Source organism: Hydra viridissima, unplaced genomic scaffold (genome assembly GCF_058129835.1).
Source record: "Hydra viridissima isolate aposymbiotic clone 2 unplaced genomic scaffold, HvirCarnegie_v1 scaffold_4, whole genome shotgun sequence".
NCBI classification, from domain to species: Eukaryota; Metazoa; Cnidaria; class Hydrozoa; order Anthoathecata; family Hydridae; genus Hydra; species Hydra viridissima.
In genome coordinates, this window is record NW_028324303.1 from 14389664 (window position 1) to 14404399 (window position 14736).

The following is a 14736-nucleotide window of genomic DNA, read 5'->3' on the forward strand; positions in this document are numbered from 1 at the left end:
TTTCATTCGTTTCGTTTAAAATCGAAGCCCGCCTGTGCTTTTGTTTAACTTGTTAAACTTTTTTGTAAAGAGGGTAATGCAGAGAAATTTGAAACAAATCACATTTATCTATCTTGGAGATTTGTATATTGTAGAAGCTAAGTTTTAAGCTTTCTAAAGAAAGTTTTGAGTATGGGTTTGAGACATCAAAAGAATTTCTACCCGCGACAATTGGTCTGAACAAAAACAGTTTCTGATTCATTAAATGGTCTCTGGAGCCCTGACCAATGAAACATTACTATTAAATATTTTGAAGAGTTCTAAAAGGGTGTTAGAACATTTTAAAATTATTTTGTTCAATTTTAAAAAACTGTTACGCGAGCTGTATCAGATCAACAAATGCTTCTGTCTCAATTTGGTCCGCATTACTCTGACTGTATTGCGATTTTTTCTAATCCTAGCTAAATCCAACAACAAAAACATTAAAATCAAGCGAAAAATTATCTTTTGAAAAAGAGAAGGTATATTAAAATTAAAAAAATAAAGCACATAGATTTTTAGGGAAAATCCTAATATCTATTCATAAAAAGTTCGATAAGCAACTGACAATATAACGGTGTAAAATACAGCTATTTTCAGACTTCGGGGGTAATTTTAAAATAGCGTTTCCACTCTTGAAATGTAGACAAGATTAAAAACCATGTTACCGCAACTGCTCATGACGTATGAAATACGAAATCGCTGAAACGATTAAAAAAAATAATCTAATACTATTTAAAAATTCTTTAATAGCTCGTTTTTCTGTTCACCATTTTAATTCTCGAATCTTTAGATTTGAGTCAATTTTATGTTTAGTGACATTCGATAAAACAAGAGAAAAAATAGAAGACAAATGCTGACCTCAGCAACTTTTTGAAGTTTTTCGCAGAAGACACCTCACAGTGGTCAAGCTGTTCATCAAACTCTATCATTCGTACATTTGTTGATCCACTGTCTTTAGCCACAGCATACAGCTAAAAAATAAATACGAAGTAAAACAGATTCTATGAATCTCAAAATCGAATACACTAGTTTCGAGAGTAAATTTCCCTTGAGTTTTAAAACTATAAAACTAAATAGAAGAATAAATCTTTTATATTTGACAGAGCGAATTTAAAAATGATAACCTAGATGGAAGAAAGATTATACTGTAAAACATTGTAAGTTAGTTAAACTTAATAAATGAAGTAAATTTAACACCTAGTATTGTAGCAAGCTGCTCAAAAATCAAGCTAATACGTCATTTATTAAACCATTCTTATTCACTCAATCCAATTCAGTTAATAAAATGGTTTTTAGTCAAATTAGAAGTATTGGGTTAATTGTTGTCCTTAAAAAATCGCTTTATATGTAGTGATCAGCTATAACTTTTATATAAATATAATTTTAACTTAAATATAAAGTAAATGTAATTTATATGTAAATACAATTACATAACTTCATCAGGTTGAAGTTTAAAAAACTTGAAAGGTTTTAAGCTAACAAACTATCAACTATAATATGTTATAAAAATTTTGATTAAGTATTCCACTGTTATAAAACTTACAGTTCTTGCAAGATTAATGTTAATAATCCCATCACTGACATCGTGAAGAATCAGCATTGGTGACCTCACTTTGCGAATCCTTTAAACAAAATAAAAACAAGACCGTTGAAAATAAAAAAAAGGGATGAAGTACCAAAAACAAATTATTTCAACAAAAACTGACAACAAATAATCTCATAGCAATTCTACCATCTTACCAAAAAGTACTTCGAAATACATTTTTTACATCCTCCAAATAACTTTCGAAGTTTGGTAGAAACTGGTAAAGAGGCTGTAAATAACAAGTACAAGTAAAATCAAGTGAAAGAAAAATTTTTTTTTAAGTGCTCGCATGGAGCGACACAGCAGTTTACTTCAACCAGTAAAGAGTATCAACTTGCATAATTTAAAAAATCATTAAAAGAACAACAAACTGATATGTTCTAATCTAGAAAATGACAGTCAAAAAAATGATCTTTACCAAAGCTAAGGGTGTTTGCATTATTGCATCTGGTAAATTATTAAATGGTGCTTCCAAAACTACTCCATTTAATTGCCCTTCTAAAATTAAATAAAGCAATTTTAAAATATTTTTAATAGATGATATAATCCTATGTTATAGCCATTTGCCATAAAGGTGCAATTGACAATATAACATGCAATATGCACTCACTTAGTTATGTAAATTACTTATGAAATATTCTGCATTTAGAAAACAGGTTTAAAAATATATTAATGCATACTTTCAGCATTCAACCATGATGCTAACTGCACACCAACTCTAAATCAATATTCTAAAATTTTTCAATAATTCAAAAATCTAAAAATGAAGTAAAAAATAAAGTAAAAATAAACTAAAAATGAAATAAAAATAAGATAAAAATGAACATTAATGTTCCACATTAAGTAGCCTAAAAATTAGAATTTAAAATGCAAAAACCTTTGTAAAAAAGCATTAATATGGATTAAAGTTTACTTTCAAATAATATTAATCACTAAATAGCTGTAATGGCAGGTAATACTGCATCAACAACTGAATACAAAAACAAAATAACTTACGCACTGCCCAGGGAATGACCCCACACATATAATGCCATCCCATTTGCTCTATTGCTTAACCATTTGTATGCAACTTTACTATCTTCGACCAAACCTAAAATTTTATTAAATATCTGTTTTATTAATTAACAATATCAATTAATTTATTATTAAGACTTTAATAATTAATAGTAATCAAAAAAAACTTTGAAAAAAAAAAAAAAAAAAAATCACACACCTTCTTCTGAAGGTGATCCTTCTGAATCGCCAAAACCTAAGAAAATAAAGGTTTAAACCAAACATTTTTGGTTGCTGTGTTGCTGCAGTTTCAAAACTTCCACTATTAAAGCATACTCAACAAAATCTTATTTATTACGATGTAATCTCTTACATTGATACCACTGAATTGAAAGATTGTTGAATAGTTTAAATAGAAAAAAATAGCTGATTAAACCTCTATAGTCAATGGCCAGGATATGATAACCCATTTTGGAAAGACGCTGGATAAAAAAAAAAAAAATGTTAGCATTGAATCAGCAAATTGTGACAAACAAAATTACAATTTATACCTTCATATGATAAAAAAAAGTCATTGACCAAATTAAAAAGCCTATACCTTATAAAAACGAATGCGATAGTCTTGTGCTCTACAAGAAAAGTATTCAACTACACCAAGTTGTAAATGAATGAAAATTTATTATACCTTATAAAAACGAACACGATGTTGCATTGCCCTGTAAAAAAAAAATTAATTGAATAGCTTCTGCTCTATCTTAAAAATTTACTAGCTTTCTATAATATCTGTAATCTGTAAATTGCTGTGTAATGTCTTTTTCTACCACATACTTCTTTCTCAATGAATTTATTTTATGAGTCTTAAGAACAATGTCACTTAACCAGTAAACATAGCATGAGTATTTCTTTTAAATTCATGACACTTGAAAAATGCATGCAAGCTCATCATAAGTAATGTTTGAAATAACTGAACTTAAAAAAATGTAACATTTTTATGGTCTTAGCAATATTAATACTATTTACTATTAATGTGTGTAAAATATTTGCTTTTCCTTGATAATTAATATATAAGTAAAACCTTATGATTAACTAACAAAAACAATAAAAGCTGAGAGAATTTTACCTTGAACCCATATTTCCATGTAAATAAAGGATGTAAGCTTCCTTAACGATATACTGTGGTGATGCGGGAGAGATAAACCTTAAGAAAAAAAAATTGTCATGCAAGTAGTTTTTACCATCTCTGCTATTTCTATAATTATACAAAGCTTCTTTTTTTTTTTTTTTTTCTTTCACCATTAACAAAGGGTTTTACATTACTTTTAAATGATTTTTCAAACACTTAACTTAAATAATAAAGATTCTAAAATAATTCAATTTCCTATAAATGAATACCAGTGGTTGAAGATTTTAATCAACCTGTAAAAGAAAACACCTACCAAGCACCAAGTTTACCAGCATATCCATCAAGGAACACTTGTTCACATTTAATTAGACCAAAGTCCTTGCATGATGATAAATTTCCAAACCATGGAGAACGTACTGTAAATAATAAATATTCTGTGAAAATATTTTCTTTGATTATTAATTCAGCTTAATCTTTCTGATATAGTAAAGTTAGAAAACCCAACAAATTTGTGATTTCAACTTCTTAGGCTTTGAACTATTATCCAAAAAAATCCATTTAATTTCATAAAAATTATCATAAAGAATATTACTTCTATTAGAATAAACAATTTCCATTTTCACTTCTTTTGAGTATAAAACCAATGCACTAAATGCTATATAACAAAACACCAAAAACGTAAGAACAGACCAGAGAAACCAAAATAACTTTGCGAATATTGCACTCCTAAATAAAATGAAAAGACTTAACTAATTTTAAAAATAATTTAGAAAATAAATTTAAAGTATCTTAGGATTTATTTTAAAATATCTATCAAAAATTATAACTAAAAATTTCAAATCAAATCAAAAATTAAATCATTAAATGTTTGAAGTCAGAGAAAATTGAAAGAACAAAACAAATTAAGTTACCATCTTGAAATGAAAGTAGAGCGTGCTTTCTCTGTTGCATCAGAGGACATGATAAACTTTATATATTTTTCTATATTTGTTAAAAAAGATTTTTTTCAATAAAGTAAAACGAAATACAGATTGCAGAAATTTATTTACAACTTACTAATTTTGAATATTGAAAAATAAGTACTTGGGACCTCATTGTTATCTGATTTTCTTTTTAAATTCTGGTACTAAAAATTTTGCTGTAGTTAAAATGAACAGTAGGGTGGCACTCAAAACAAAAGTTCTCAATTAAATAAGTGATAGACATGAGCACCTAGTATCATTTTTGTCAAGTTTTTGTCTGTTTGTTTACATCTGGATAACCCATGGTTATTTACTTTCAGAGCATAAGACTTTTAAGTCTAAGAACAACTTGTGAACCTGTATTCCACTCAAATACCATAGGTGCCTTGAAAAGCTCTTTACTACTACAACAGTAACAGTCTTGTTTATGACCTTATATGCAATGAGCTGCTTGAGCAATTCCAAGTCATTTCAAGTATGACAGCTCTAAAATACCTGCAGAACAAGTAAGCTGATCTACTGCAGGTGGATGAAACTGGTAACAGACTAAGTACATTTTCATTCAATATAATAACAATGTTATCTATAATGCTCTGCTGAAGGAATATAGCAATCTTGAGCCTGAAATGTTGTCTAGTGATGTTATGCCAAACCATACAAATCATCTAACAACCCCAAATTGTGTAATCAACTTTTCTGTCACTCCACTCTCATCAGCTATATTTGTTAATGGAACCCCAGTATTTTGAAAATCTCTTAAACAATTAGCATAATTGTTTAAGAGATTTTCAACTGGATGCCTCTAACAGACTATCAAAAACCCAACCCAGGATCATTTCATGAATGTGAAGTCTTCATATCAAGGTAAGAAGTACTTCAAACATCTGTAATAGCTTGCAGACCAATCAAAGAAATGATTTGTATGCAGTCAACTAGGTCTTATTTTTTGAAGTTGTTAACTGCACAAGCATGTGATTTGTCTGTTATATTAACAAGTGGTGGATTTCCATAAAGGATCATAATCCTTAAAAGTGGGAAAATCTTTCCAATTCAATATATTATGAATGGAAATTCAGTTATGATGCACAAAGATCTTTGGGGATGTTTTATTGATGCTAATGTCAAGCATCATGGATTTTTGATTAGTGGCAGATTTGCCTGGAAATAAAGTTTTCTGATTTATCTTAAAAGACTAATATATGAATTTTTACTAATCATTATTATGTTTTTAATCAAAAAACTAAATGCTGATAACTAATGCAGACAGCATTTCTATTAATATCTTTAATCCAGCTCAATCTCCAGGCTAAATTACAGCAGCCATGAACTTTTCTAAGAGCAGAATAAAGCCCTCTTCACTTATATTTACATCATCACTATTGTCACTCAAGTCAGTAACTTTCTTGGGTGATTTAAGGCATGTCTGCTTCTAATCAGTGTTCGGTTACACCACTAAACATTTCTTTTGAGTACAAATTTTTTTGGCAAGTAATTCACTAACATAAACGTTACCATGCAAAAAATGTTAAAAATTAAGACGCTACTGCACTTTCGCACCACCCCCCCCCAACTTTTTGTTTTTTTGTTTTTTATAATTGATTTTTATATAGAATTTTATGCTGATTCAGAAAAATACAGAAGCATAGACCTGAAAATTAACGTAAAATGCTTTAATTCGAAGTCAAAGTTTTAAAAAATCCTACTAAAAAACCCTAATATTTGCCATCTTTTAAAAACCTTATTCGTAACGCTGTGAAACTTAAGGATTTTGAATTTCTGTTTCCTTGATAATAAACAGAGCTGGTTTCCATCAGCATTATTTTAAAATGTTTAAAATGAAATGAAATTAATTAAAGATTTCAAACAAAGGTCGAATGTAGATAAATGAGATGCAACATTTATAAACTAAATTTCAAAAATTCTTCTATTAGGAATTAAAACTGTTAAATTCTTCTTTAAAAATTGTTACAAAAGAACATGTATAATTTTATCTATTATTGGCTGTTTCTGCAAAAACAATGCCAGCCTTTGAAAACTATATACTTAACGTCAAATCCTTAATGTGATCAATGCCGCGAGGTGAAAATCTCACATGCGTATAAACAAAATAAACAGGAAAAGAAAACGAAATTTTCTCAAACTGGCCTTAAATCACACAAGTTCAATATTTTCACATTTACTGTTTTTCACAGCACTCATTTTTTACCCTTTTTTTATAATAAAAATAAATATATAAAGCTTTCATTTTTAAATGCCACCCCAAAGGAAATATGTAAGCTTTCTATTTCAAAAGGAAATCTGAAGTGAAAATAACTTAACTTCTTTTCAATGATCTAACTGGTTGAAACAAAATAACTTTAAATTTCAGATATATATTTCTATGAAAGTGTTAAAACAAGCCAACAATACAAAAAACTACAAAATTTTGTATAAAAACTTTATAAAAAATGTGCTCAACAAATTTAATTTTTACATAATAATCGACTATTTATGAAATATTAAGAATTTACAAACTGCATTTATGTAATCGTAAATATATATTGCTTTAAGCACTACAAAAATGTCACAGGATCAAAACAAATGTTTAAAACAAGAGTTTTTTTACTTTCTGCTGTCAGATAGTATTACTAATAACTACATAATTGCATATTCATGCAATATAAGTCACGTTATACCAAAAAAGAATGCACTTCGAAGGCATATCATTAATTGAAAAACGTTATGCTTCCTTCCTGAATTATGCAAAGCCAAAGTGGAGAAGTTTCCTTACTTTATCAGGTCCGCCCCATGTGCCTCTAAACAATAGTCATCCAATATTTAAAAAAAAAATTATTAAACCTACTTTTACGTCGGTTAAAATATCATTTAAACTTTTACTTGATTAATGAGTTCCAGTAGAGTTTTGGCATTGCATGAGCTTTCATAATGTACATTGATCTTCTCTCCTGAAAAATTTATTATCGAAGGTTTTAGTAATGCATTAATTAGTTTGTACCTTTAAAAGTTTATCTAAAATCACATATGTCAACTTAATAGTATATATCAAGCAAGGTAGATAAAGATCTTGCTCATCTCAAAAATTACAAAAGACATTATTTAAACCCTGCATAAGATAATAAAGAATGAGGGTAGGATTGTTTTTAAGATGTCTAACTAGAGTTTTTTCTTTTATTATTATTAGCCTTTTTTATAACTTAGGGTTCATTAGTTAATCCTTTAGAATAACTAGATAACATAATTAAAATTATCATTAACAAAGTCATAAAATCTATTAACAGCCTTATAAAAAAATCCATTAGTAGTCTTAAATTGCTTTGTTTATTTTCATATAAATAAGTACTTTGATATATTTAACATTAACAACTATTAACACTAGATAAATATTCATTCACCTTTGATTGATCAAAAGGAAATGTTTCTAGAGGCAAACCAGTGTAATCAAACTCTGCAAGTATACAAGTCTTTGAAGAGGTAACCAGAGGACAAGATGTATAGCCTTTATACTAAACAAATGGAATTTAAATGTTTTTGATTTGATTTAAAAAATTTAATACCACACAATTATTTCTGAAAATTCTATAGCAATTTATCATATAATATCATTTCAAACTAAAAAGAACTTTTAACTAACCATTGATTTAAACGGTTCCCCCTTGATCAAACTACGTATATTATTACGAACTACTTCACTTTGTGCAGCTACTGCAGCTGCGGTTTTACTGGTAGGTAGATTTGAGCAATCACCTAATGCAAAAACATTCTTATACTTTGTATGTTGCAAAGTACCCTTATTTACATCAACAAATCCAACAGCATCAACCAAGGAGGTGGATTTAATGAAATCAACAGGACCCATAGGAGGTGTAACATGGATGAAATTGTACTATAAAAAGAAAAAACAAACATAGAATAAAACACACCAGTTTTTAAAAGCCTGTAGCTATCCTGAAATTTTAGTGACAAGAACAATGCATCAAATGCCAATTCTTAAGCCAATATGAGTTGGATTTTTTTATCTTTTTTTGTGGATTTGTGTAAAATACAGTAAGGAGTGAATAATACTTGGGCAATTGAACAATGACCTTGAAGTATTAAGCTTACAGCAAGTTAAAACATCTAATAAAATAAATGAGTAATTGCTTTAAAATGTTTGTGCCACTAAGGTTTTAGGATAAATTGTGGTTAAAAGAAGAGCCTTCAAACCCCATGTCTTAATGGGTCAGGTATTCAATTTAGGTCACAAATGGAATGGATGAATAAAAATTCAGGTCAAAAATTGGTCAAATGAATCAAACCAAATGATCCAGGTCAGTCTGCAAAACAGATCAGGCTTACCAATTTTAATTTCTTTTTTTTTTTTTTGCACTTTGAGAATTCATTAAAAACTTTAGTCCAGAGAAAAATTATTCCGCACTGACTTGCAGTTTGTATTCTTAAAGCTAATATTGTTAATATTTTAAGCCTCATAGCATTCTAACATGCTCTTTCTAAACAGAACTTTTGGAATATCCAAAAAAACTGGAGCTTGTGTTTTAAGAATTTCTGTATTGGATGAAATACTAGAAATGGAAACTTTCCTTTTATCTTTGTATACCAATACAAAACCTCATTTGCTTCATTTTTATCCATGTTGTAATCAGAAATATTGCTATTTATGTTGTATCAATTGTTACAGAATAATATTTAAATGAGTGATGGATACCTACTTTTTGTGCATTATTTAATACTATTTGATATCTCAAGTTAGGGTTAAAAGACAATCAGCTAGAATTAAAAGGTTATTAGGTATGTCTGGTTCTTCCCCAAAACTTCACCATCTGTTTTATGGGAATAACAGTATTACAAATAATGATTTTTGTCTTAAAGTTAAGAAAATTGCAAAGGACTCTTATGTCATAACAGACCCCTTTAAGTTTTTACTGGTGCCAACTATTACATTTATTTATGAATTAATCCAAGTGCTTTAAGAGAATATAACAATTAATAAAACTTCAAGGTCAATATTTTTCTTATTTTGGATCCAACGAACATGCCTTGGGATAAGCAAAACACTACAGACAACAAATGTGTAAAAGATTTTTTATTATATAACAAAAATTAATTTATAAACTTACATCTAAAGTTTCTCTCTTTTTGGGTGTATTAGTATCATCAACAAATTCAAATGTTGCTTTTTTTTGAAGGGGGTCCAGCTGTACTAAGTTTCGAAAAGTGTGAATATTTAAGTCCCGCTCAGCACAAATTTTAAGCAAAGCGTTACGATATTTTTCAACTGCAAATAGTACTGGACCTGGTGTTTTAAAATAAATATGAGCTTTGTCCCTGACACCATTCTAAGACAAACAAAAAATTATTTACCAATACCAATATTATCATTGTTAATAATAATAAAAATAGTAATAACAACAAAAATATGTATATATATATATATATATATATATATATATATATATATATATATATATATATATATATATATATATATATATATATATATATATACCTGCTGCTTTAAACTACTACCTTTCTCATTAGCTCATCAGCTAAGTACATGATCTTTTGGGGTGCACCAAGACACTTTACAGGAGTTGCAGGAACAGTAAAAAATGCATTACCACCTTTAAATTTTTGCAGCGCTTTGAATGTATCTTCTACAGTATTAATTGAGTAATTGCAGCCAACTCCATCAGTGCCAAGTGATTCTGGAAGACCTTGAATCTAAAAAATCTAAAACTTTTTAAAGTGAAGCAGCATTTTAAATTCCTGATGATATCAAAGTATTAAAAAGTACTCTTAACAACTCCATAATGATTTCTATCTTTTGAAAATTGAAAGAAAAATCAATTGTATTCAATAAATTGTTTTTTATGAGAATAATTTCATCTTAAACAAATGAAACAAAATTTAATTGTTTAAAGATTTTAAATTAAATTATTATATACCTTATGAAAATCTAATTGTAATCCAACAGCCACAACTAAAATGTCATACTTCAGCTAAATACAATTACACAAGAATTTAAATAAGCTGTATGCTAATAACCAAAAGCAGTAATATAAAAAAAACCCTCTTTTTTAGTTATGTTTTGATTTAAAGATCATGATGTCTTCTTCATAAACATGCTTAATGTAGACAAGCTTTATCTAATGACATTACAAATAAAGTGTATAAGAAGATCTTTTATTTCAACTTAAAAAACTATCGAGTCTTATTTGCAAGAAAGTAAGCACAATAGTTTTTATAAAAATTATAATACTTGTATAAAGTATTTAAAAAAAAAATTAAAACAAGAAGAAGAATATTTTTGGAAAAAATTCTAATTTTGACTATATTGTGGATATTCAGCCCATGCACTCAAAATACGTTATTGATGAAGCCTGCTATTAGAAACTGATAGAATCTGCAGGTATGTACATATACAGCTTGAGTTCTTAACCTTGAAGTTTATCTACTGATCATTAGGCTGAACTCAATACCCTAATTACTTCGGAGGTATATATTCATAAGTAAATATAAAACTTTGATAAAACTATAGCTAAGGTTTTTTTTTCAACAAATATGCAAACTGATATTAAAAATCTGAAAACTGATAGATAATAAAGCAAACTATTTATAAGTCAAAGTGAATGAAGAATAAATAAACAAATAATTTTTATAAATAAAAAGTAAACAAGCACCACCTTTCTATCTGAGTTTGTCACTACAAGATTTTCCTCAGGGAAAATGCCGGAAACTTTTTCTTTGATCCATTCAGCTTTTTTTGGCATAACTTTAGCCATTGGACGATGAGTATCTTTAACATTTTTAATTCCAGCACCAACCAATGTCCACATAGGCTGGTAATAATGTACCTAAAAGTAATATTAATACTAACAAGGGTATTAGCAACAAACAAATGTCATTTATCTTGACCACAAATCAAAACTTTCGGATAGAAAAACTTTTTTAAAAATATCTTACATAATTGTATTTTTTTAAATAGTCTTATATAATTGTATTGAAAAAAAAAATGTAATTTTCTTACAATTCATAAGGCATTTATAGATGTCTTTATGAATTGTTAGAAAACTACTAACCATAAAGACCTATTTGTCTATTTTTCTGTAAAATACTAAATAAGTTTAAATGAATCAGTTGGGAGAGAGAGAAAAAAAAAGATGAAATTGAAAATTACACTAAAATCACAAATTTCTGGTGTCAGTGCATTTTGCTCTATTAACAAAAACAAAGTGTGTGCCAATTATTTTTGTGATTGGGCTCTATTTAGGGGTGGCTCCTGGACTTCAAAGTTTGGAAAAAATCATGAAAATGTTAAAATAATACAATAAAATGTCAATAAGATAAAACATTTATTGAAAATAATGATGTAATTGTTTTATCCTCTTTACTGAATTTAAATATGGAAACAAGAGAATGTTTGTCTGAGTTATATGAGCTTGAAATTCTTGGCACATAGTTGTCATCACATTGCCAGGCAACTGTATTATGTGCTGCATCTCCACAAAATTGATAATTGGCAAATTTTAATGAGTCAGTAGATCATTAAAACTGTATCTGCATTTTAGATGAAGGCTGGAATACTGTATTGAGCAGTTAAGAATTTCATTAACAAGCTAGAACTAACTTTTCAAGCATACAAAGGTATGCAGAAACACAAAAATCTAACAAATCCCTTGCATAAATTGAAGGAGTATACATTCCAACAAAAAATTGAAGTTCTTTTTGACATTTAGATTTGTTAATCTTTTTGAGCAATGATTAATAAATCTCCAGAAAAACTACAAAAAGTTTGACCGAACGATTGAGCCACAAAAGCCAAAATCTAGAAGTCATAATTCATAATGCTTATCATATATTGCTTTAACAGTTTACTGAGGTAATAAGCTGATAAAAGACTTGACATAGCACAAACCATGTTTCCCACCAGTATGCTTTTCCCATGCACAAAGAACAGCTTGAATTGACTAAAGAAGTTTGTCAAGCTTTTAATTATATCTCTTGGGTATCCCAGCCTGTGGAAAACAATTTGAAAACTCAGGGCACAATCTTTGTAGCAACAAGCAAGAAGTTGGTGTTTAACTTGTGGTGCTTATCCAAAGACCTTGCCCTCTATTTGATGTTAGACCCCAAGATACTAATGAATGCATTTGCACATTTTTCAAAGAGAAAAAACATAAAGTCTAACGAACTTTGAAGCAACTAAGATCTGGAATAGTTTTCCATTGTCAATTCTAAGAAACCTTTTAAATGCTGTAACTTCTAGAAATGCTACTTACCATTAATATTTCTTTTTGTGAAGAAAATGAAGGTTGCACAGAAGCACAGAATGTTTTGAAAGGAGTACTCTTGAATTACAGACCCAGTTCAAAAGTTGCTTTTATTTAGAATTTCTATAAGAAATTGACTAATGTTGGCGAACAACTTCAACAATGCTTTCAACTTTTCACTTATTGTGAACAGTTCCCTGACTAAACAAAAAGCAAGCTTGTAGCTAGCATAAGACATTATCAACTATTGAACTTAGGTAATAAACAAATGCAGAACTGAATTTTGCAACTAGATAATTGCCAGAAACTATTCAAATGAGAATTGTGCAACTGAAATAACTGTAATTAAAATTTGATGTTTTTGAATACTCATCTTTTTATGCTGTTTAAAAAAATAAATGCAAATAACACTTTAAGCAACAGGTTGGTCAATTAGTGAACTAAATTTAATAAATCTTGTAAAGCCTGAGGGCCATCCCTAGTTATTAGGCATAAGAAATGAATTTATGCACATTATTTTATTCATGTATTTGGAACACATTAGAAGATACCAGAATTTAATATAGAAATTTCATTTTCGTATTTATGCAAAGGGTCACTAATACATACATATGTAGGGGGTACAAGATAGGTATTAATATGAATTCAAATATTTTTAAAAAAGTTAGATAGTAATAAGTTAGTATATATTTCTTTTGCTTAATGAATTTAACAAAAACCTTACAATAAATCAAGTTAAACACACCTCAGCAGGTTCAATAACTGCAACTTGCTTTGGGAACTTTCGTGAAAGATACGAAGCAACACTTAAACCACCAGTACCACCGCCAACAACAACAAATTTAAAAGATTCACTTTGAAGATTATGTGATCGAGAGAAACATCTATATGAAACTCTCAAAGGCAATTTGTTGAAACTATGAAATGTTACCATTTTATGTATATATATTGAGGATCGGTAATATTTTCTAAAATTGATAGTATACTATTACTGATTGCGAAACTGTATGAGTAAATCTACATAAAATACTTAATTAAAAATAAAAAATTTAGATGGATTAAGACAAGCAACAGACTTTTTATTTGTCCTAATCTGTCAAAAAAAGTGTCCAAATCTGTCAGGAAAGGGTGTCCTGAATCGTGTCCGAATATTATTTTGAAGTAATACCTTGGCGTTCAAAGAAAACTTGCTAGTCCCAGATTTTTAATTGAAAGGAATTGAGAAATTTTTGTATTTTATGGAAATAGAAAACACAGCTGAAGTAGCGTTTTCATTAATAGTCTATTTTCAAGACAATTCTTCCGATAAGTACGAGCCTAATTATTTTTATTAGTCGATAAACGTGTACTAAACCGTTTCCAGTAGAAACTAAATATCTAGTCAAAAAATAATCTAAAATTATGTGTTATCAACATCAACAATCATAAGATATAAAGATAACATAATACATAAATAAAATAGGTATTTAAAATATAAACTAATTATAAAATTAAAAAACGAAGAAGAATTTAAAAAAAATAATAATAATAAATATCTACTCTGAAGTTTATCTGCTTTGTTGTTAAGAATTTTTAGTCTCCACGAACAAGCGCGTTAAAAGCGAAATGACAATTATTTTACACTGCCTAACTGAAGGATTTCCAGATAGTCATATAAGATAGCCCATATAAGACTTTCATTTTACAAAAATATTTCATTTCGATAACGTGAACTTACCTTCAGAACTAAATTAAAGATACATAAATACTTAAAAAATTAAATATTGGCACTAAATGAAATGTCTA

General features: G+C 28.3%; 2 protein-coding genes across 5 annotated transcripts in view; both read right to left on the bottom strand.

Moving 5' to 3' along the window:
• Positions 1–531: 531 nt before the first annotated feature.
• Positions 532–14736, bottom strand: part of LOC145183611 (lysophosphatidylserine lipase ABHD12-like) — a 65778-nt gene continuing 51573 nt past the window's right edge. The window contains exons 2-15 of one of the 2 annotated variants that reach the window (XM_090085740.1): positions 4634–4703; positions 4315–4448; positions 4036–4138; positions 3720–3797; positions 3285–3315; positions 3036–3081; positions 2820–2855; positions 2603–2696; positions 2287–2324; positions 2025–2104; positions 1762–1835; positions 1565–1643; positions 880–992; positions 532–720 (exon numbers count right to left, since the gene is read on the bottom strand). In XM_090085740.1, coding sequence (XP_089941866.1) covers positions 696–720; positions 880–992; positions 1565–1643; positions 1762–1835; positions 2025–2104; positions 2287–2324; positions 2603–2696; positions 2820–2855; positions 3036–3081; positions 3285–3315; positions 3720–3797; positions 4036–4138; positions 4315–4448; positions 4634–4683 — 981 coding nt within the window. In that variant the 5' untranslated portion in view covers positions 4684–4703 and the 3' untranslated portion in view covers positions 532–695. Of the gene's footprint in view, positions 721–879; positions 993–1564; positions 1644–1761; positions 1836–2024; positions 2105–2286; positions 2325–2602; positions 2697–2819; positions 2856–3035; positions 3082–3197; positions 3316–3719; positions 3798–4035; positions 4139–4314; positions 4449–4633; positions 4704–14736 lie in introns of those variants that run through there. The other variant, XM_090085741.1, reaches the window with a different exon arrangement.
• The window catches only part of LOC145183045 (sulfide:quinone oxidoreductase, mitochondrial-like), a 59247-nt gene continuing 51551 nt past the window's right edge, over positions 7041–14736 (bottom strand). Inside the window, exons 1-10 of one of the 3 annotated variants that reach the window (XM_090085717.1) lie at positions 14120–14257; positions 13697–13919; positions 11365–11535; positions 10627–10680; positions 10208–10402; positions 9799–10017; positions 8316–8567; positions 8077–8187; positions 7562–7629; positions 7041–7479 (exon numbers count right to left, since the gene is read on the bottom strand). In XM_090085717.1, the coding sequence (XP_089941843.1) occupies positions 7422–7479; positions 7562–7629; positions 8077–8187; positions 8316–8567; positions 9799–10017; positions 10208–10402; positions 10627–10680; positions 11365–11535; positions 13697–13885 (1317 nt within the window). In that variant the 5' untranslated portion in view covers positions 13886–13919; positions 14120–14257 and the 3' untranslated portion in view covers positions 7041–7421. Of the gene's footprint in view, positions 7480–7561; positions 7630–8076; positions 8188–8315; positions 8568–9798; positions 10018–10207; positions 10403–10626; positions 10681–11364; positions 11536–13696; positions 13920–14119; positions 14258–14736 lie in introns of those variants that run through there. The other 2 variants (XM_090085718.1, XM_090085719.1) reach the window with 2 other exon arrangements.